This window comes from Mastomys coucha, unplaced genomic scaffold (assembly GCF_008632895.1).
Source record: "Mastomys coucha isolate ucsf_1 unplaced genomic scaffold, UCSF_Mcou_1 pScaffold12, whole genome shotgun sequence".
NCBI lineage: Eukaryota > Metazoa > Chordata > Mammalia > Rodentia > Muridae > Mastomys > Mastomys coucha.
Window position 1 is genome coordinate 29,017,301 of NW_022196894.1, and position 23,657 is coordinate 29,040,957.

Sequence of the window (23,657 nt, forward strand, 5' to 3'; positions counted from 1 at the left end):
ATTTTATACATACATACTGATAAGTTATTTCTCCACTGGTGAAGTGAGCTAACTGAAGGCAGGTTTATTGGGAAACTGCTCTCAGGCGAGTTCACTGATCCCGAGAAACAAGGTCAGGGAAGTCTCCATGAGGAGAGCTATATCAACCACCCAAACTTCTTTTCAAAATAATGAGTTAGGGGCTGGAGAGATGGCTCAGTGTGTAAGAGCACTGACTGCTCTTCTGAAGGTCCTGAGTTCAAATCCCAGCAACCACATGGTGGCTCACAACCACCTGTGATGAGATCTGACGTCCTCTTCTGGTGCAACTGAAGTTAGCTACAGTGTACTTATGTATAATAATAAATAATTTTTTTTAAAAAAATAATGAGTTAGAGGAAAAATAAGCCCCCATCTCTACATTTGATCCCTAAGGTGACTGCTGTCTCTGTTGAGGTCACTCCTTGATCTCAACCTGAAGGAACACTCCCTTTGCCATCATCCTGTTACTGATGACATGGGTCTTACAGATAAAAGCACTCAGAAGGACATTCAAGGACAATGTTACTGGTATTTGACCTTGAAGGCAGCAGGGTTGGCCAGCTGCCAGGGGAGTGAGATGCTTAGGAGAAAGACCTTAGACATTCTGAGCAAGAGCCAAAGACAGGGGTCAGACTTAGGAGTGGGAGTCTGTGAATAGTAGAAGGAAAGAGATGGGCAGGAACAGAAAGGGGAGGGGGAGGGAGGGGGACGAGAGAAAGTCCAGAGTGTTAGGGCAAGAGGCTTAGAATTTTAGCAGTGTGGAGAAAATGGAGATGGGAAAAAATGAGGAAAAGTTACATTTTGCATGCAAGCTTTAGAGCAAAAGCGTGTCCTCAGCTGTCACAGGGAGGGGCTTCTGAGGATGTGTAAGTACATACTAAGTGGACAGTTCTTATTCCTGTGGTTTCTTGTTGGTTTTTGCTTTTGTTTTTGTTTTTGAGATAAAGTCTCTCTACATAGCCCTGGCTGGCCTGGAACTCACAGAGATCTGTCTGCCTCTGCATCCTGAGCCCTGGGATTAAAGGTGTGCACTACCATGCCTGGTGACTCCCCTGCTCTTACATATTCAAACATAGCATGTCTCTTTGTCCATGCTCTGGCTCTACACTGATCCTCTTTGGCCTGTAAAACTTGATTTTCTTTTTTTCCACAGTAGGGCTCTGCTCTTGCCTGGACACAGGAAACTCCAGCTGTGTATAGCAAAGGGCACCATTGATCAAACCATTTATAAAGTGATTACTGGCCATCAACCTTGCTCTTTGCATCAGAGGCTGTGATCAAGTAGGTATTCATATATCTGTCTCAAAGGGATGTCCAACATGCTATTCCCTGCTGTCCATATTGGAAAGAATACTTTTTGGCCATGGACCAGCGACCACGCCAACAGAAGCTGACATCGATAATGTTATTACATCTCAAATGGTGCCTGGCAAGCAGCTGGCTGCAAGTGGCCCTTTATATTTTCTTCCCTGGTCCAGGATTCCCTGCCTGTTCTGGCTCCCGCCTCATCACATCCTCTTGTATCACATGGCCCAGGTTGTCCTAGAGCAGAGTGAGCTATCCCTCCACAGGCAGTGAACACCTGGAGGGCAGTGACCGCTGACACTTCAGGGCATAGACAGGGTTAAAGTAAGCACTGCCACATCCAGGGTTGGCTTGAGGCCAAGCCTCCTACCTTTGGCCTGTCCTCCAGGCCCCAGGCTAAGGTCCTCCACTGCCACTCTCAAAACAGAAAGAGTGGCCGTTACAGAGAAGAATCTGTTTCAGGTTTGTCTCAGAGTCCAATTGGGAGATCAGATCACTCTGGGTGGGTATTTTAGTAGGGTGGTCCACTCATACAAAATATACACTATTACACATATATGTATACTATTACAAATTTATACTATCTATATACCTATATTACAAAACTCATCAAACTATCAGTGTTATGAATAGCCTTCCCATGTGTTCCATCCTCTAAAAGACTAGTATTAAGGCTTGAAGGTGAAATGGCCCATACTAGGAGAAATTTAAAACATTTATTTGTGAGTGTGTGTGTTTCTGTGTATAAATAAGTGTGTGTGTATGTGTTATGTATGTGTATGTATGTATACATGTGAATGTGCATGTATATGTGTGAGTGTATGTATATGTGAGTGTTTATATATGTATGTGTGTATATATGTGTATATATGTGTGTGTATGTGTGTATGTGCATGTGTGTATGTATATGTGAGTGTGTATATATGAATGTGTGTATGTGTGTATGTGCATGTATGTGTGTGTAAGTGTATATGGATGTATATGTGCATATATGTGCACGTATGTGTGTATGGTATGGGTGTGCATTATGAGCATGTGTGTGCATGCGTGTATGTGTGTGTGTGCATGTGCACGCACCCATGTACATATTTGAAGTCAGAAAGCAGTTTTTGGGAGTTGCTTCTCTCCTTTTGCTGTGTGGGGTCTAGGGACTGAATTCAGGTTACTATGTTTGGTGGCAAGCACCCTTACCTGCTGAGCCATTTTATTGAGCTCAAAAATGCTATTTTTTTCTTTCTTCTTTTTTTTTTTTCTGGAAGACTGAACTCAACCTCGGCTGTTCTCGGTGAGCCCTCTAACAATTGAACTACAGCCTCAGTCCAGTGGAGACATTTTAAAGGACTTGGCTCACATGTCTGGCATCTCAAAAAAGTCCAGTCTGTAGAGGAGGCCAGCTGGTAATATTAGGAGGCTAAAATTTTATTTAATTTTATTTATTATCATTTATTTATTATTAATTTATTTAAATATTAGGAGACACAGCTCTTCCTAAGATTTTTAAAAGTATCTTATTTATCTTTTTATTTTTTTATTTAGGTCTTTTGAGACAGAGTCTCACTGGTCTAGAACTCAGAGAGATATGAATGCCTTTGCCTTCTGAGTTTTGGGATTAAGCATTTGTACTACCACACCTGGCTCTATTTTTTAGCGCGCGCATGTGTGTATGTGTGTATGTGTGTATGCATGTGTATATGCGTGTGACATGTATATGCATGGTGTATATGTGTGGTATATATGTGTTTATATGTGTGTGGTGTGCATGTGTGGTGTGTATGTGTGTATATGTATGTGGTGTGTATGTATGGTGTGTGTGTGGTGTGTATTGTGTATTTGTATATGTGTGGTATGTATGTATGTAGTATGTATATGTGTGGTGTGTGTATGTGTGCATGTGTATATGCCTGTGGTATATATGTGTGGTGTGTATTATGTGTGTGTGTGGTGTGTATTGTGTGTATGTGTGTAGTATGTGTGTAGTGTGTGAGTGTGTGCATATGTGTATGGGTAGTAGATGCACATGAGTGAAAGTAGGCCAGTAGACAGTGTCAGATATTTCGAAACTGGCGTTACAGACAGTTCTGAGCTGCCTGACATCCACAATGGAAACCAAACTCTGGTCACCTACAGGAGTACTATGCACTCTTAAACACCGAGTATCTCTCCAGCTCCCAACCCAACACATCTTACATTCCATGACAGAAGGATAAGAAACAGAAGGAGGGGCTGGAGAGATGGCACAGCAGTTAAGAGCACTGGCTGCTCCTCCAGAGGACCCAGGTTCAATTCCTAACACCTACATAGCAGCTCATAGCTGTTTGTAACTCTAGTTCTTGGGTATCTAACTTCTTCATACAGACATACATGTAGGCAAAACACCAGTGCACATGAAATAAAAATCAATAAATTAAAAATAAAGAAACAGAAGGAAGCATAGATATTGCTACACACTCACAACCATGGTCATAAGGAAACAAGGATTAAATACTCAGAACAGACTTAGTGACTGCTCCCATGGTGGTAGCTGCCATTTATGACTGTCTACTACTGTTCTGCGTTCCCTCTGGCCTCAGGAAGCGCCTCAGCTGCCTCAGTTTGTTACTGGTGAGGTGATCAATACCCTTCTCTGAAGAGATCAGCTTGGGTCTCTAATGTAACCCAGCCCCATTTTCTACTGTGATTGGTCCCTTTCAGCTTCGTCTGGCAATTCTAAGAGATGCCCCCAAGGGATTCCCAGCATGCCAGGCATCCTCTTACTTTCCTGGCCTTGCTCAGGCTTCTCTGGCTGGTTCCCATCCTGTTCAGGCCAGTGCTGACTTGTGTCCACATATGCTTGGCAGGGAGCTCCAAGTGTCGAGATGTCCTTTGCCTGTGTGTGTGTGTGTGTGTGTGTGTGTGTGTGTGTGTGTGTGTGTTTGTATGTGTGTGTATCCCTTAGCTGCAGCATCTACCCTTGATCCTCTGTCTGCCAGAGGGTCAAACTCACAGACAGTTTGAGCTTAAAACAAACAGCAGTGAAGCTGAACTTTGCTCATTCAATAAGGAGCACGCAGACATCCAGCTTTGATACCGTATCTTATCATTAGGTGGCTTTTCTGTCAGACTTGGGTGGGAAATTTCATTCCGGGATAAAGTATTGGAAAGAAACACATCAAGCCTGGAGAGATTTCCCTGGGAAGTTATTCCACCCTGCTGCGGGGGTAAGAGGGTTCTGGGGCATCTGGCTGGCCACTGCCTGGAGGGGGTTCAGAGTGCTGGGAGCTGCTGCAGAAGAAGCCTCACTGCACTGGCTAAGGTAAGAGAAGGCTGACCCTGAGAGCTGCCTGCAGAAGGAAAGAAATGCTCCCCGAGCCTCCAGGGATGCTTAGAGAAAAGAAACAAGGTTGGGGAAGAGTAAACAGGCTTTTAGAAAGCAGTCCTGGCAACTCCAAAGGAAAGACTCAGAGCAGGGCTGTTTTGGTGCATGCCTTTAATCCCAGCACTGGGGAGGCAGAGGCAAGAGTATCTCTATGAGTTCAAGGCCAGCCTGATCTACAGAGTAAATTCCTTGTCAGCTAGGGTTACACAGAGAAAACCTGGTCTCTAAACCCCAAAAGAAAACAGGCAAACAAAAACCCCCAAAGGAAAAAAAACAAAAACAAAAACCTAAATAGAAAGACTAAGTAGATTTGCAAATGAAAAAGCCAGGTTTTAACTCTGGTACCAACAGACAGAAATGAAAGGCACTTATTTAGAAAAAAAATGTAAAATAAACATGTAACTGTGTATCGTTTTTAAAACTTAAAAAAAAAAAACTGGACTTAGAAGTATAGAAAATGAAATTAGATTTCAGCATTGAGAATCGTGTCCCACATACATTTAAGGTTTCTATGGGCCCAGTATGGTGGGATACACCTATAGTTTCCAAAATCAGAAGGCTGAAGTAGGAGGATTGTGAGTTCCAGGACGGCTTGTATTACACAGCTTGTCTCATAAAAACAAAAAAGTTAATATGCTCATTAGGTCAGTTACTACCAAAATGACTTCTTGAGAGTATCAGAAGCTGGCTACTGTATCAGAACCACTGGAAGGCCTTTCCATGTAACCTCGAAACTACAGAGACTGCGCTAGAGAAAGTCTCTACTCCAGATGCCTCAGAAACTGGGATTCTAGGGCTCGGGGGAGAGGTCAGTAGTAGTGTGTGCTCCACATGCACAAGGCCCTGAGTCCACTACCCAGAAACCTCCTTCCACACTCCCTGGAAAACCTAAACTGGGTGACAGATAGATAGATAGATAGATAGATAGATAGATAGATAGATAGACAGACAGACAGATAGATGTAGATATAGATGACATAGGTATAGATGCTCAGCTGTAAAATATAAAAGGTCTCAGATTGCTTTTAGGATGATGGCAAGATTGAGGGTGTGAAGCAGAGAGGCACTTGGCACAGTGGTTGATACAGTGATAACCCACTAAGTGTTACTGTTTATTGAAATCCCTAAGTGTTATTGAAAGCAGGCTCTCCTCAGTGGCTTATTGACTTTCTGAAACAGCACAGTTCTGAAGGCACAAGAGCCCAGCGTCTGGAGCTGAAGTAATTTTAGTTTGTTGCTGTTTGGGGCGTGATGGAGCGGCTCAGATGCATGACGTTTTATTACCTGCTTGTACTCAGACTGTTTCAAGGATTCTGATCAAGCCTGGCCTGATGGCACACACCTGTAATCCCAGCAAGACTAGGAAAAAAGGAAGGCTGGCTCCAGGCTTAATAGTGAGTTAGAACTCAGAAAAGAAAAAAAAAATCAATGACCCTTCAAAAAAACTTTGCTTAGATTTAAAGATTATCCACACCCACTTTACAAAATGCTAGTCAGGAGACAGGAAAGGGCTGGGAATGTATCTCATGGTAGAGCACTTGCCTTATGTGCACAAGGCCTTGGAATCCATTCCCAGAACCGAAATTCTTTTAAAGCCCAGATACCCAAACCTGAGACAGAAATGAGGTGGGTGGGTGTGTTCCTTCCCTGATTCCTGCCCTACCCCACCTGCTGTGCTTCAAACATTATTTGCCCTCACTTGCCTGTTCTCTGTAGGGAACAGTTCCCTCCAGTTCTCGTTGATCTGCAGATTTCAGTTGAACTGTCACATTAGGGTCAACTGTCAAGATCATTCCCCAACACACCACCTGGGGTCCCACAACTTAATTCAGAAATTCTTATTGGGCTTTTTGTCTTCACTACCAATTGCAAAATAAGCTCCTTGATACTTGTAAAATTTGTAAGATTAAGGATGTTTTCTATTAAAAGTCTCTCTCTCTCTCTCTCTCTCTCTCTCTCTCTCTGTGTGTGTGTGTGTGTGTGTGTGTGTGTGTGTGTGTGTGTATACAGGCATTCACATACCTCTACACATGTGTGGAGGTCAGAAGTCAACTTTAGGGAATCTGTTCTCCCTTCCACCATTAGGCAGGGTCTGTTTTGTTTCTGAGCAGCATATTCCAGCCTGACTGATCCATGAGCTTCTGGAAAATTCTCCTGTTTCTGCCTTCCATATGATATAGAAGTACTGAGATTACAGATGTGCAACCACATTTGTCTTTTTACGTATGTTGGGGGGATTGAGACTCAGTCAAGTCAGGGCTTTGGCTCCCCACCACCACCACACCCGTCCCATCTCCCCAGGCCTCCAGTTTAAAAGAAAAACCAAATTGCATCAAAACCGAAAATCTGTGAGGTCTGTGGTAGCAGATGGAACCACTGACTTCTCTCCCCATCCATCTCCCCAGAGTACCACCCCCACCCCCCCACCCCGTTCGGGGAGGACTCGGAGGTGGCTGAGGACAAGGTTTAGTGTGCACCAAGTAGATGCTGCACTCTCCACTACCAGCAGGGATCAGAGGCACACAGGGCCAGAGTCCTGAAAGGAGATAGATATTAACTAAGGGCTGGCATTGGACAAAGTATGAGCTAGGAGGTGGTGAGGATCCGATTCAGCATGGGGGCTTGGGAGTTGTGGTTTCTGAGACTCTTTCAGAAAGCTGATTCTTCTATGAAACTTACCCTGGGGGCCCAGATCCCCACTCTCACTGAATGTCTCTGTCCCTCTTTCAGAAGACTTACAGTAGGACTCCTGAGGACTCACTTAGTTCGTGCATGCATCTCACATCCGTACACTGCAAAGATCATTTCCCTCCCAAAACTACGTTGGCTATTTGCAACATCGCCCTCTGGCGTTTCAGGTGAAATGCACAGGTGCTGAAGAGCCTGGCCCCAGGTCTTCCGTCTAGGCAGTGAGGTGCAGGAAGGAGATGCAATCTTAGCACATGTCTTGTTTAGAGTGATCTGGTTCCCACAGGTTCTGCTTCATGTGTTCAGATTCACGGCCAAGCCTTTTCTCCAGTTCCCAAGTTGGCAGTCAGAACTGTACTAGGGAGAGAATAAGCAGAGAAGCAGCGGCGGGGGTGGGGGGGGCGGGGGCAGTTGTGACTGACTCTCACCCAGTCTATGGCTTTCTCCTGGGAGTGGCCACTGCCTGCTTGTCTCCACATTGTGATGCCCTCGAGGGTAGGGCATTTAGGAAATGAAGGCATGAAGTCTCAAACCCAACAAACCAGTTCTTCATTGGCAGGATTAAAAGAGCTTGAAGTAAGGACCAGAATGCCTCTTTGAAGCTGGCTTCATCTGGGTCCCCCTGCCTCCCAAAGTGGAAAGAGAGGAGGACATGTCTACAGATAAGCTTATTTGAGACGTGAATCTCATTTACATGGATAAAAGGGTAGTTAAAGAACACTTTCACTAATCACAAGGCTTACTGGCATACAGAGAATTTTGCTTCTTATAATGTTTAAAATGTTTAAAAGTGGAAAAAGAGCCAGGTGAGGTGGTGCTTGCCTTTATATCTGCCTATAAAATAATAATAATAACAACAATAATAATTAGTGTATATAAAGTGGGGAGAAGAAAAATCTCACAGGGAATACACTCCATAGACAAAACACATTAACCACAACTAATTTCTGTTTAACTTAGATGCCAGTTTTGAGAGTTAAGGGGTTCCCTTGGGACAAAGGTAACCCCTCTGTGCACAGAAAGTCTAACAAGCACCCAAGACATACCGTTCTATGAGTTCTTAGGAGAGATGGCTTGGCCACCCAGACATTACAAAAGGCCTCAGGGTGGGGGCTGCTCACTAGAAGGCAGGGTCCTGGTGGATGAGGCTTCTTGGGGCGGAGTGGCCTTGTGATCTGTCCAAGGGGACAACTCTTGGGGGTGCTCTGTGGTTTGCAATCCAGTAGTTGAGGTTGACACCTCATGCGCGTGGTCTGATACTGTGTGATAGAACATTCTCTCTGGGAAGAGGGTTGCTCTGTGTGTCACCACTATCACCGCAAACAGAAGACTCGCCTAAGTCAACCATTGGGAATCATTGCAAAGCTACCGAGTAAATCTCCAGGAACAGGAATGTCAGGCTGTGGTCAAATGGGGAGGGTGGCCTGAAGAAGGATGTGCAGCTGAGTGAGTCGTCATGCCGCTCTCAGGACCCCATGGGTATTTCATCGCAGGAAGTGCACCAGACTCACCAGCACTGCCAAGGTGTGCTATGAATGGCAGACTCGTGTTTCAAGGGGGTAAGATTGGTCAGAGAGAGTCCCAGTGTTGTTGGCTCTTTTACACTTGCAGGCTTACACCGTGTCAGAGGCAGTGGGTTGCTGCAGGCATCCGCATCCTAGAGGTCTGTGGCTGGGACACCCTGAAGCCAGGAGGCACAGGTACAGGTTGGGCAGGGGCTTCTCAGGTTCTACCAGCAAAGCTGGGCTGGGAAGATTCTGAAACAAGAGTTGTCTATGGTAAAAGCCAAAGAGTTCAATGATCAGAGTCTTTTATAAATCTCTACACAGAATTCTTAGTCCCAAGTCTTAGAATCTATGGTTTTTCTAGGTGGGAAGATGAACTCTTCTAGTATGGCATAATCCTCAAAGTGTAACCTGGTGACACAGCATACTCTAATGATTATAAGTTTTTATGATTGTAGGGGTGTTGGGGGGTTGGATGATGACGACTATATTATTATTATTATTATTATTATTATTATTATTATTATGGCTTTTTGTTTGTTTGTTTTGAAACAGGCTTTCTCTGTGTAGCACTGGCTGTCCCAGAACTCATTCTGTAGATCAGACTAGTCTTGAACTCAGAGATCTGTCTGCTTCTGTCTCCCGAATGAGTGCAGGGATTAAAGCCGTGTGCCAGTTTACAGTATAGAGATTTATTGTTACGAATTATGGGACCATCTGCTGAGCGGCATTCTGAGTCACTTGAGTCTGTGGAATGGGCTCAGAGAACTCCGTTCTCTTTTCGAAATTCTGTCTTCAGTGCTCTGGGTTCCAGAAGACAGGCATAAAAAGGGAACACGCAGCCCTCAAAAGCCCGGAGGTGGGGGGATGGGGATGGCAGCTCTCTTTAAAGCCTCGGTCCCCCATTGTCCCTATACTTCCCCGGGGCGTTCATCTTTCTAGTCCCTTTCTATGCAGTCCTTAAGTCGTTTATCTAACCAAGGCTCATCGCTAATAGATGCTGGTGTCGTTCTCATCCTGGAAACAGGTGTCTCGAGGTAGTGGGATCTGAGGAGGGTTCATTTATGCGTGACTGCCCCTGCAGACCACACGCACAGTCAATCGATGAAACCTTGGAAAAGTGCGATATGTTAAAAACCCTCAGGAGAAAAAAAAAAATTTAGGTGTCGTTTCCTTAAATGACATTCAAAAGTCAACCAACTAACCATTCAGCCCCGATGAGCGTTAAAGACAGCAAACACACAAAAGACCTGGAAGGAGTTTTGTCCTCCACGCGATTTCTTCACTTCCTGGAGCAGCACCATCTCCCCTGGTTTTGGGGTTGGGCTGGGGGCTGAAACCTTCTCTCACCTTTTGCCTCCCCCCAGGATCCAGGAAGCGAAGATCAGATGGCAGCGAGGATCTGTACCAGGCTTGGCTCAGAATGTCCAACCTGCATGAGCAGGTTTACCTCCGAGGTGTCTAGAGATTAGGGGCACCCTGGACTGGAGCAGAGCCAGGCCGGGATAAGGAGGGCTAAGGAGGCTGCGCCTGAGCACTCCCCGCCTCCGCGCTGTCTGCCGTCGGGCCCCGCCCGGCGCAGCCCTAACGCACGCACCGGAGTGTGTAAGGCACATCCGGGTGTCAGAAGCAGGAGGCCGCGGCTTTAGGGGTCCGAAGAGGGTCTTGGGAATCCTAGGCAACACACCAACTCCTAGCCAGAAGCGCGAGCACCTGCACGGCTCCGGGTTCAGACCAGAGCACCGGTCCAGCCCTTGCCGCGGAGTCCCCTGCCGGCTGGCTTCAGGGTAAGGGGAGGGTCTTCATCGCGGTAGCTCGGGTGCTAGACGCCGGCGCAGTCGGGGTTTGGGTTAGCCCAATGCAGCTACTGAGCCGGGTCCTTGGAAGGCGGGCGGGGAAGGGACATCGTGTCCTCTAGACAGCCTTGCGGCCGAAGAGGAAGCAGAGATGGAGCGATTAATCTCCCTGCCTCGGCCCCAGGTGGTCTGCACTCGCCGCCCTCGGCTGGCTTCCCACTTCCTCCGTGCGTGCCACCAAGAACGAGGTCCTTTATTATCGCTATGGGAGGGAGGAGGCCCGGGATTGATCACGTGGCCGCGTGGCCCCAGGTGAAACCTTCAGCTCATGGTTCACTGCCGGCGCGATTTCACAGAAGGGAATCGAAGCCCCAGGAGTGGAGGGAACTAGCCCAAGGTCACTTCGTAGTCCAAGGCCCAGCCTGGGTCGAAGCCACTGATGCAGCCTTCGCAAGGCACTGCGTGATCCCGACCCATCTCCCGACCTTGCTCTACGTCCGTCCCCCTCCTCCAGTGGCCTCCACTAGGCTCTGTTCTCGGGAGTTTGGCAGCGCCTCCTCCGCGCCTGCTGTGCTCCGAGAAAGGATGCTGGACAGAGGTGAGGCCACCGGACCAGTCGCGTGAGCGCGAGGAGAACCAGGGTTGGTGGAGACTGGGTGGGCCTCGGTACTTGGGGGAAGAGGAGGAGAAGGACCCGGCATGGTGGCGGCGCCGCGGGGGATCGTCTGGGGATGCCCGAGTGGCGGGGGCCTTGGCAGTGCCAGGCCTGCAGTCACCCCAGCGCAAAGGCTGGAGGACAGTGAGGCTTTGTCTAGGTGGTGCCGCCTCAGCCAATGGGAGCACGGCCTTGGCCGAGCCCCCTTGGTCCCCGCCCTCTTGCCGGCTAGAAGGGACCGCCGCGCCCGGATTGGCTGCGCGGTCTATAGCGACGTCTGGCGCGGCGTTGGAGGAGGAGGCGCCTGTGCGACTCCAGCCTACCCCTTGCCTGCTGGAGGGCGCCAGGATTGCGTGGGTCCGCGCATCTGGGTGGGGCTCTGACGTCCTTTTTCCTAACCCTGTGGCTGCTCCTTCCAGGAGGAGGCATGTCATCCATCGCATGTTTTTCCAGCCAGTGAGCCAAAGTCGGCCCATAGTCAGCAGGTGCAGAGTCACTGTCTAGCCCAGAGGTTCTCACTTGGACGAGTTGCAGAGGCTTCCTCTTGCCAGGATATTTTGTGACGCAGCAGATGCCTGTCTTTCGACAGCAGATTCGTCCTGAAGCACTGGGTATAGACACCCTAGCAGGCCAGGAAGCTGAACAGAGAAATCTATGTGTCGTTCATGATTTCTAAACAATACATCTATAGAGGAAACCTAGAAATCAGTGATTCACCACTTAAATCCTATTAGTGGGGTACTCACAGCGGAAGTGGGACAGACGGCTAGGGCGCATGAGTAGTTATGAACTCCAATATACACCGACTAGGTGATTGTAATTACAGAGATCCAGAGGGGGAGGGTTTTTGTGCGGTTTGTTGTTTGTTTATTTTTTCCTGGGTTGAAACTAAGGTGTCATGAATGATAAGTAAATGCTTACCACTGAGTTATAGCCTCAACCTGGTGTCCCACTAAGTTACCTAGTTATAGCCCAAGAAAGCTTTAATCTCCTGCCTCAACTTCCCAAGTAGCTGGGATTACAGTCTCCCGTTGAGAGACTGATTTTTGGTGTAGGCAATTAGAAAAGGTAGCTTTGAGGCTAGAGAGATGGCTCAGTGGTTAAGAACACTGATTGCTGTTCCAGAGGTCCTGAGTTCAATTCCCAGCAACCACATGGTGGCTCATAACCATCTGGAATGGGATCTGATGCCCTCTTCTGGTGTGTTTGAAGACAGACATAAAATAAATAAATCTAAGAACAAAAGAAAGGAAGGAAGAAAGAAAGAAAGAAAGAAAGGGGGCTAGAGAGATGGCTTAGATGTTAAGAGCACTGACTGACTGCTCTTCTGAAGGTCCTGAGTTCAAATCCCAGCAACCACATGGCGACTCACAACCATCTGTATAGCTACAGTGTACTCATATACATAAATAAATAAATCAGAAAGAAAGAAAGAAAAGATACCTTGGAGGAGGTGTTATTTGTACGAGTTAGGTGTGAAATAAATCAGATTTGGTATAGGTTAAGGGAGCTTAGAAATTAAAGAGTGATGGTATAGCAATTGATTTACTAAGATTGGTAACAGCACAGACAACCGTGGATGCCTACACTGGGTGGTCTACAAAAGAATCAGCTTCTAAAGTCAGGCATGGATGGAGGGGGGTCTCAGAGGGCCCATCCCTCACAGCTGAACTATTTCTGTTTGCTATTGATTCAGGGAGAGGTGGAGTCACTGATGACCCCACCAGGCTCCGATGGACAGTTCCAACACAGTGGTCTCTCAGATGGCTCTAGTTACACTGAGTGGCTCAAAGTCATGAATCTGAGGCTCTCGTGTGCCTCTCAAGTGCTGGGATTAAAGCCTAAAGTCGTGAATCTGAGGCTCTAGTGTGCTCCTCGAGTGCTGGGAGTAAAGGCGGGGCTTAAAACCCTCTTAGTTCACTCAGCTACATGTCTTGGGTGTGTAGGGCACTATTATAGGAACCCCCTTACTCCAAGAGCTTACAATTGGATAAAATTCAAAGATGCACATAAGATGCAAATAATGTGTAGAAGGATGTAGTGGAGTAAGTGGCAGTAGTGAAGCAAAAAACAGAAGCAAGGAAGGGACAAAGTAATTGCCAGGCTGGGGGAGGTGGTGCAGGTGTGAAGAACCGAGGTGAGAGCTCTGTAAATGCGCCTATCTGATGAAGAGTTTCCATGCAGAGAGACATGAAAGGCAATGGCCCTGAAGCTGCACTGTGCCAGGAAGTACTTCAAGTACTTGCCAGAGAGCTAGAAGACCACTGTGCAGAGGCACAGTGAACAGAGATGAGGTTAAAGAGATGATGGGGCCAAGATCATGGAGGGTCTTCTACAGTCTATACACATTGGAGCTAGATGCAACATTGACACGGTATGATGTATAGTTTGCTGGACCAAACAAGCTGCGTGGAGACCTTGATGGACTCAAAGAAGCTGTTGTGACAATCCAGGCAGAGAGGGATAAAGCCTCAGAAGACAGCAGAGAATCTTAGCTAGCATGTGACGGTGAGGTCAGTAAGCTATGTCAAACAGCTGGGCTGTTTGTTTCAGGAAATCAGAGCATGAGCACACTTTGGCTAAGTTAACCTTGACATAGGCAATGAAACCTTCAAAGGGACAGTTGTATATCTGTCTGAAGTTTGGGGAAAACCCTGATCTGGAAATAAACCTTTGTGTGGCCTGGTGAAATAGCTCAGCGGTTAAGAGCACCGACTGTTCTTCCGAAGATCTTGAGTTCAATTCCCAGCAACACATGGTGGCTCACAACCATCTGTAATAGGATCTGATGCTCTCTTCTGGTGTGTCTGAAGACAGCTACAGTGTATTTACATATAACAATAAATAAATCTTTAAAAAAAAAGAAAAGAAAGAAAGTCATAAAAAAAAAAACCTTAGTGTGTTGATGTAATAACATAAATAATAGATGTTAACAAAAATATGTTAATATTATAATGATAATAACATGTAGATTAATAACAACAATAGCATGTAAAAAATACAGCTATGAAAGCTCACTGCATGGTAAGCACAGACTGAGACAGCATCCGTAGTCAGCCTTGCCCTTGGCAGGCAAGCCCTGTTCTCCTAAACATGGAATGAATGTTCTCTTAGTCTGGCCATTGTAATTATAGTGATTTGACAGCTCTGGTAACTTTCTCTTGGGGAAACACTGATGAGTGGGAGAGGGAGGTCCTCATCCTCCTGTCACTAGAAGGTCAACAGCCAGCCGTTCTCCAAATGAAAGGCAGAGGAAGATTTACTGACAGCGATCAGCAGAATCCACCTTCAGCCCCCTGTCCTCAGCAGGTCTTAGGTCTCCAGCTCACAGAACTTGAGCACAGCTCCTCTACCTCATTTCTTTCCTAGGGGTCATCTTGGGCCGTCTGAGTCATCGAGGGTCAAGGGACACAGGCCATCTCCCTGTGCATCTATAGCTGTGGAGAGTAAATCCTGCAGGCTTGGAGGAGCCTGGGAAGAGGGAGATAAGCAGAATTGCCTCCACACAGTGACAACCATACAGAACTCCACACAGTGACAACCATACAGAACTCCACACAGTGACAACCATACAGAACTCCACACAGTGACAACGGTACAGAACTTCACGTGTTCCCGGAGCCCCCTGGGCAGTGTACAGCTGAATCCTTGGCTTTATGGATGCCTTGAGATTAGTTGTGACTTATGTCTGCACTTGTGATCCCAGCATGCTGAGGATGATGTCCCTGTGTAATCCCCCTTAGGCTTCCTGTCCAGATGATTCTCTCTCAGAGGGCTGGCAAGCATCTCTTTGAACAAGGTTTTTAAAACATGTTGCCTGATTCTTCTGAAGCACTTCTGGGAAATTCTCATTACCTATGGCCAGACCAAACAAAAGCACTAAATGGTTAGGAGGAAAATGTCCAGAGCATAATCTATGTCTTTCTGCTTAAGTATCTTAAAACTCAGACTCCTGTAGTGTCCAGGCAATTTCAAATGTGGCAGTCTACTTAGGATAGAAGTTGTGAAATGTTTTTATTTGGTTCGAGCATAGCTCCCTGCCTGCCTCATTGTATTAACTTAGAATGCTAAACTGGGCTAGGGGGTGGGGCTCACTGATAGAGCATGTGCAGAGAGCCCTGGCTTCAGTCTCTGACATCCCAAACAAAATGAAGCAAACCACAGTAGACCACTGGACAGAAGCAAATAATTATTAGAAATGTAAAGTGACCAAATTTAGCCATGGGCTTTGGGACTTTGGTTTCTGTCTTGGGTCCTTCAGCTTGGGATACCTGCAGAGGGCACAGCTTACCCTCCTCGGTGGGGCAGGGTTCTCTCCCACATTGCAGTGCCAATACTCCTGACCCTACAGATGCCCTTCCTCTTCTGAGGATGGCTTACCCTAACGGGACTAGGGGAGACCCAGCTACTGACAACACTGGAGAGCAGGCAGCTGTGGCCTCTCTGAGGTACTCACAGCCCATGATGGCTAGCCCAGTAGCCGGCAAGGATCCATGCATATGGGTCAGAGCCAGGTCTTGCTTAGCTGTCTGCTCCTATTGACCATGGCACGAGTCACCACCTATGGAGGCTGATTTGGACTCCTTTGAAATGGGAGGAGAAATGAGATTCATCTTGGGTTTCCCACGAATTATGCATTGATCTTGGAGGGGTGCTCTTGAAAGGAGGGCCAAGTTTTCTTAGCATCTTTATTTTGTGACATCCTGTGCCTTTGGCCCCTCTGAGTCAGACCCCTGTGCCCTTTTTACATTGGGGCCTGAGTTTCAAGGTTAAAGGAACCCTCAGCCCTGAGGAGCTCTTCCTTTTCCTGGCACCCACCTCTTCCTGTAACCATTTCTGTTCCCAAACCTGAAGGCAGATCCAAGAACTTCCTGTTCTACTGCCGAGAGTGAAATCCAGCCTGGGGCATTAAGATAGCAAGAGCAACTGGGAAAGTTCTCAGGTGCTCCACAGTAACAGTGTGTTTCCTAAACCTAGTCCAGGCTGGGGGGGTAGCTCAGTGGCAAAGCAATAGCTCAGAATGAGGCCCTGCCTTCAGATGTAAATGTCTTCCACCCTATGTATGAGAGACCATATTGTTCAAGTAGGCATAATTCAAAGGCCTGTGTTTCTATGCGCTTTAAGTTATTTTGACTATAGCACTTTACGATTTGCTGACTCTAAGGAAAACTAAGTTGAAAGCAACCCTCTATTTGGAGATTATACTGAGGCATTTTCTCCCACAGGCCGGGAGCCAAGGGATGGGGAAGGTCTTTAATTACTGACTGCATTTGGACTCAGCCAGCAGCAGAGTGACCAGGCGTCGGTTGTGGCGGGAGGAGGTGGAGTTGTGTGTGTTCAGCTGTCTATTCAGCACGTGACATCCTGGAAAGAATGAGGCTGCCTCTGGCCTGGGTCTTCCACAGGGGCCAAGTCAGGCTCTGCTGTCCCTGCAGGGACCTGCCATGGGAACTTCCCTATGGGTCACATGATGCCTTCCTACCCTCAAGGTGATCAACAGGGGCTTGCTTGTGCCTCCTCTGGTTGTTCTGGATGTTGATGGTTACTCAAAGTGGCCAACAAGATGGGCCTGGCCTCTGGTCTCATAAGGGTTTGTCTCAATTGAAGAAGGTTAAGTAAACTAAGGGTAGTATGGGGATCTAGGGGCTTGGACCTACAGAGGTGTGCTGTGTGTTGCTCGGGAGCATCTTAAAAGGAGGAGTGACTTCGCATGGTTCTGTTGCTGTAACAGAATACCTGAGACTGATAACTTTGAAAGAAAAGAGGTTTAGTTTGAATCGTGGTTCTGGAGCCCTGGAAGTCCAAAGCACAGCTTCTGGTGAGGGCCCCATGCTGTTCAGGGCCGCATGCTATTCATAGTGCGACAGAAAGTGGGCATTTGTGGTAAATGCAGCAGATGGATTGCTTCATAAAGACCTTTTCTGACAGTAATTCATGCAGCCCCAGGGGAGTGACATGTCCCTGGGGACAGGCACTAATCCCTCCTAATTACTAAGTCACTTTTTTGTTGTTGTTTAAAGACAGGGAGAGCTGCATATGTAGCCCGTGCTGGTTGGTCTCAAATGTGTGTTCCTTCTGCCCCAGCCTCCCAAGTGTTGAGATTATAGGTACTGCCAACCTGGCTGCTGATCACCTCTGTTTGTTTGCTTATTTCAGCTTTGGTCTTATTTGCTTATGTAATCTCATGGAGCCCAAGCCAGCCTTAAATTTTCTCTGTAGCTGGAAATGATTTTGAACTCTAGATCCTCCTGCCTAATTACCCCATGTCCCAACACTCCCACAATGACAGTCAGATCTTAGCCTGATTGGCTTGGGAGATAGCTCAGTAGAAGAACATTTACTTAAATGTTTGGAGTCCTAGATTCCATCCCTAGCCCCCTCCCGGCGATATTCAACATGAGGTTTTCTAAGAAACAGCCATATTCAAACCACAACAGGTAATGAACAGCAGCCATTCCAAAGACTTCAGGGACAGAAGGTCCCTCCTAGCATCAGCATCAGCTATCCAGTGGGGGGGGAGGGAGGGAGAGGGAGAGGGGGAGGGAGAGGGAGAGGGGCAAGGAAAGGGAGGGGGAGAGAGGAAGGGAGAGGAAGGAAAAGGGAGAGAGAGAGAGAGAGAGAGAGAGAGAGAGAGAGAGAGAGAGAGAGAAGAGAACACGAGCGAACGAGTGAACAAGCGCTCAAAGTTCGGTGAGGCTCTGAGGCTGGAGAGAGATGCCTCATCAGGCATGCATGAGACACCGCTGGACAGTGAGTAAATTGGGCAGTGAAGAAAGTGATGCACAGAGCAGGGCGGTGATGGCAAACACCTTTAATCCACTTCAGTGCTCAGGAGGCAGATCTCTGTGAATTCAAGGCCTACAGAGTGAGTTCCAGGACAGCCAGGGTTGTAGGCAGAGAGGTATGGAGTGGGAGTGGCTCATAGGAGCAAGAGTACAAAAGAGACCAAGTCCAAGTTCAAGAACAGAAAGAAATAACGAAAGTCAAATGGGCCCTGTCTGCCCGTCCGGGGAATTCCACAGCTAACCCCCTCTGCCTGCCTCCTTTGCTGAGCATTGTCTGGGCTGGCTTGCTGACTAGGCTCAGGCCGCCATGATCTAGATATGGTTTGAGCCTTAAATCCTAGTTTTAAGTTTGAAAGGGGTAGATTTGACTGACTGTCCTCTTTCACTGTGGAAATTAGTGAATTTTTATTTAATTTTTTCACTTTATGTGTATGAGTGTTTTGCCTTTGTGCATGCCTCTGCACTACACCCATGCGTGGTGCCTGGAGAGGTCAGAAGAGGGTGTTGGGTTCTCTGGAACTGGAGTTAGAGATGGTTGTGAGTGCCTTGTGAGTACTGGGAATCAAACCTGGGTCCTCTGAAAAAGCAGCCTGTAGTTTTAACCACTAAGTGGTCTCTCCGGATCCTACGTGAACCGATTTTCACCTGCAAAGGAGGGAACTGGGAGCTGATCCAGATTGACAACGTCATCCCGGTGGAGCACCTAGGTTCATTCTTGGTGGCTTTAGAAGTCTGTGTACCAGGTGTGGTGGCACATGCTTTGATTCTGACTGGGATCTTATCCTTAACAAGATGGGTGTGACAAATCAGAGCCAGTTATGCAAAGGAGGGGCCAGCAAGAGATCAATCCCCTGAGCTCTAGCCATGTGGGTCACCACCTCCTAGCCTCCCCTCCTAGCCCTTCTGCCAGAAGGTGTCACTGTTAACCCGAGCAGGGAGTCGCCAACATACAAGCTGACCAGTTACTAATGGAAACATAACACAAGCTGAGGAGACCTCCACTTCTCTTCTGTTTCTGAAAATTACAGGAGGTAAATACCTGGTGCTGGTGCTCCCTCCTGTGATGAACATTGGCTTGGCTGATTAATCAGCCATCTTATTACTAGTCTTGTCTGGGTTTGGTTTGTGGATGTGACATTAATCACCATGGTCCTGAGTAGGACCTTGGGTGTCACCAAGTGATGTATGAAGTACTTCAATTTAACCTTAAATGGGGAAGGATGAGGGGTTGTATGTGTGGTCTTTGTTTTCTCATTGTGTGCAGGTTGTGTTATTGTTATTGTTATTGTTTGTTGTTGTTTTTGGCAGAGTCTTAAAGCCCAGGCTGCCGAGGAATTTGCTGTACAATCTGGGCTGACTTCCAACTTGCAATTCTTCTGCCTCAGCCACCCACATGCTAGGATTGCAAGCATGGACTACCTTACCTGGTGTGTGTGTGTGTGTGTGTTTAATGTTTTGATGTTTTAAATGTTGTAACGTGAAGAGTTTCCGCCCTCATTTTGTAGTTCCAGACTCTTTCTCTAGGCGCTAGAGTCTAGGGGTTACTGACTAATTCAATCTCATAGCCTCACGTTGGCTGGGGTGAGAGAGAGTGGTGTACTGAGCCCGTGATGTTCGGTATGGGGCTGCAAAAGCCACTGGCAGAGGATGGGGTGATGCTGTGAGTGAAGGCCGGTGTCCTGATCACCTCAGATGGATGTTGTGATCGATATCAGGAGCCTGGATATGGGAACAGCACTCACAGAGCTAGAAACCACCCCCTAGGAGCTCCGTGTTGCTCTCCGAGAGGACTCCCCACCAGGTGTGTCAGACCTGTGGCCTGTAGGTCACATACAGCTGAGGACGGCTACAAATATGGGCCAACACGAAATTATAAACTTCCTTAAAGCTCAAAACTCAGCCGTCTAGTTCTTGAGTATGAGCTCTATTGATGATGTTGAAAGGCTAGATAGACCTTCCCCTGGTTATGTCCCCAAGTCAGCTCCCCCATAGTTGCTGTACAGTCCGGTCTGAGGATCACTGACCTAGTTCCATGTTGCCTGTCACACATGGGTGACCCCTCATCCATGGTTGCCTTGTAAGCTGTTAGTATACCTTGTGTCCTGCTTTTCCATCCCATGAGGCTTTACCTTGAGCAGGGCCTAGTCGGTTAACTTTAATAACTTGAGGAAGAAAATTGCCGCTCCTGACTAAACTCCCAAGTGAAAGATGCTGAGCGTGCATTTTGTGTTTTAGAACCACCAGAAGGAAGCAGATCATCTAACAACTTGGTGCAACGATGCTGGCTGCCCGGCTCTCCAGACCCCTGTCACAGCTCCCAGGAAAAGCCCTAAGTGTCTGTGACAGAGAAAATGGGAGAAGGTAAGCAACCAAAGGAAGGGCTGGCCTTGAAGGCCACCCTAAACATCCTCACTACCTGACAGACTCCAGTGCTCGGGAGACAGGCCTTCCCAGGGCTCACAGGGCAAATAGGAATGGCTTCCTACCAATTTTCTAAACTCCTTTGTCTGTTCTGTGGCTGTAGCTCAGGGATAGAGCACTTGCCTAGTGTACACATGGTTGCTAGGGATTGAGAAAATGAGCCCTTTTTCCCATTTATCTGAAAAAAAAAAAGTTTTGTTTTTGTTTTTATGAGGCAGGGTTTCTCTGGGTAGCCCTGACTGTCCTAGAACTCACTCTGAAGACCATGCTGGCCTCGAAGTCAGAGATCTGCCTGCCTCTGCCTTCTGAACTGCTGGGATTAAAGGAGTGTGCCACCACCACCTGGCTCTGAAATACTCTTAGAATCATATAAAAATTGCAAAAGCAACACCCAGAGCCTCCTCACTCAACGACCTAGCCATGTGTACCGTATCAAATCATATTGTAACAATATGTATATAGTATATTGTAGACATTGCCAGCTGGGCAATGATGGCGCATGCCTTTAATCCCAGCACTTGGGAGGCAGAGGCAGGTAGATTTCTAAGTTTGAGGCTAGCCTGGTCTACAGAGTGAGTTCCAAGGCAGTCAGGGCTATACAGAGAAACCCTGTCTCGAAAAAAAAAAAAAAAAAAAAAAAAAGACACTGCCACGTATATGATGCTGATAACCGAGCTGCAGACTTCAGCCAGCCTCCACCAAAGACACCATGGACCTTTTTTATCCAGCACACCATGGAGACCACTGCATCGAGCTGATGTTCCTCCTTAGCCTCTTCCCATCAGCAATGACTCCTTTACCACCTCAGTCACAGTCTTGACCCTGGAGGACCACTCGTCAGCTATTCTGAAGAGCCTCTCCTGGCGTGGGGTCTCTGTGTGTGTGCCATTGTGATTACATACAGATTAGCACATAGGCAAGGAGTTTGCAGGATTGAGGTGCCCTTCTTGTCACCAGTGTCTATGTGACTCGTTTCCTTGGTGGTTTTCCATTTCCACTCTTAAGTGAATGCCGTAGACATCCCTGAACTGCTGTGATTTAGAAGGAGTGTCAAATAAGTTCAGACTGAACAAGCGGATCTTTGGTATTTTGGAGACATCATCTTACCATGTTGCCCAAGCTGGTTTCCAGCTCCTTGGCTCAAGGGTTCTCCTACTTTAGCCTGTAAGTGCTGGGTGTAGATGTGTGTGTAGCCACAGTCAGTAGATCTATTCCAGGGAGGATTCTGTGGGCTCTGCTGCTACAAAGTAAGATATCCCTCTAGTTATATTTGAGGGACATAAAACAGAACATCAAGTTAAATGCTAAATTCCTGTAGCAAGAAAATCGATGTTTTCTATGCTAATATACTTCTTTAGAGCATACACTGTGAATTCCCTCAGCATTTGAGAAAACCCATTTGCATAGGATCCAGAGCAAGAGGCCCGGCTGGAAATCACACTTCAGCTCTCTGCTGTTGCCATGTGAGGGATTTAAAATGAGCCTCCATGCAGAGCACTGTCCAGTGCATGCAGGAGACAAGGTTCCTGGATGCTGAAAGGTTTTGGAAAGCAGTGACTTTCTGCCTTTTTCTTTTAAATCCATCCATTTGCTTTTTATTTGTTCAAATCCTTGAAAGTTACAACATCAGGAATTCCATGTCCAGAGGCTTAACCCGGAAGGTTGCCTGGGAATTTGGCAGGAACCACGCCACAGTCTGCATGGGCACAGATTGCCCTTCTTACATCACACTGCCTTTGTCCAGCGTGCTGCCAGGACTCCGCATGGTTTCTGCTTTGTTGCACATAAGCGCAACCCTTGCTCAGGGACTATTTTCCTTCATCTTCAGTATAAGCACTGTGCATTTATGAAGAGCTGTGCTCTCTCTGCAGACCATGCCTACTGCCAGGGAAAATGACTCGTACCACAGGCTTCTCGACCTTCTTATCTTTAGATGCCCAGTTCCCAGCAGGCCAGGACACCCCATTCCTCAGGCCCCAGGGACCCAGCACTTTCTGTCCTGTGGCTCTTCCCTCCTGTCCTCTTTCTCTCTGGAATCTATAGAACTCACTGTGCAGCAGAGTGTCTAAGCTGTACAGGTGCCTTGCTGAGGGATATAGTGAAACTACCTACCTCTATTTTTTAAAGCAAGTGATTCATAAAAAACAGAAAAAACTGGGCCTAGAGAGATGGCTCAGTGATTAAGAGAACCCAGATGCTCCAGGGGATCTAACTCTAGTTGGACAGGATCTGATGCTCTCTTCTGGCCTCTGCAGGTACTGCACACACAAGTGGTGCACATACATATATGCAGGCATTCATACACATAAAATGAAAAAAAGAAAAACGTGTCTTCAAAGTGGCTTTTAAAGATTTCTGAGGTTTTTTTTTTTTGATTTTTTGAGACAAGGTTTCTCTGTGTAGTCCTGGCTGTCCTGGATCTTACTCTGTAGACCAGGCTGGCCTCAAACTCAGAAATCCGCCTGCCTCTGCCTCCCAAGTGCTGGGATTAAAGGTGTGTGCCACCACTGTCTGGCTTCTGAGATGTTCTTACAAGGAAAATAACCATAGCTGGGCAGTACAGGCACACACCTTTAATCCCAGCTCTTGGAAAACTGAGGCAGCTAGGATTACAGAGTGAGTTTCTGGATAGACAGGGCTACACAGAGAAGCCTTGTCTTCAAAAGCCAAACAAAGAAAAGAAAAAAATGGAAATTAAAATATATCTATCAAAGATTTGTCCTTAAAGGGAAGTGGGGCATTGGTTGCAGTTCTGGCTCATTTGAGGGAAAGAAACCGGTTATAGGGACTTCCTGACTCTGTGGCTAGATGAAGAGCTAGCTGGTTATTGCAGGGGCACAGTGTGTGAGGGGAATTAGCTGAGCCAGAATGAATTAAATGACCCTAGGGTAGTGAGACACATGTAATCAGCAAAGGCTGAGAGGAACAGCAGATGCAAAGAGAAGCTGGCACAAGGGGTAACCTATGCTAAGATCTGTAGGGAAAATCTTTGGCCTGATCAGTTTGCTCAGAGTCTCGGTTGCCCAGGGCTTCATGCTCCAGTTGTCCTTGAGGGTGAATCCTGCTGGTCTAGCAACCTTGACCTTCCAGCCTTGATGCATGTGAGCACATCCATTGATGGGAAGC

General features: G+C 47.1%; 1 protein-coding gene across 4 annotated transcripts in view; it reads left to right on the forward strand.

Moving 5' to 3' along the window:
- The first annotated feature begins 9,710 nt into the window (after positions 1 to 9,710).
- The window catches only part of Bdh1 (3-hydroxybutyrate dehydrogenase 1), a 32,427-nt gene continuing 18,480 nt past the window's right edge, over positions 9,711 to 23,657 (forward strand). Inside the window, exons 1-3 of one of the 4 annotated variants that reach the window (XM_031363605.1) lie at positions 9,711 to 9,911; positions 10,242 to 10,661; positions 20,346 to 20,471. In XM_031363605.1, coding sequence (XP_031219465.1) covers positions 20,389 to 20,471 — 83 coding nt within the window. In that variant the 5' untranslated portion in view covers positions 9,711 to 9,911; positions 10,242 to 10,661; positions 20,346 to 20,388. Of the gene's footprint in view, positions 9,912 to 10,075; positions 10,662 to 10,999; positions 11,269 to 19,343; positions 19,538 to 20,345; positions 20,472 to 23,657 lie in introns of those variants that run through there. The other 3 variants (XM_031363607.1, XM_031363608.1, XM_031363609.1) reach the window with 3 other exon arrangements.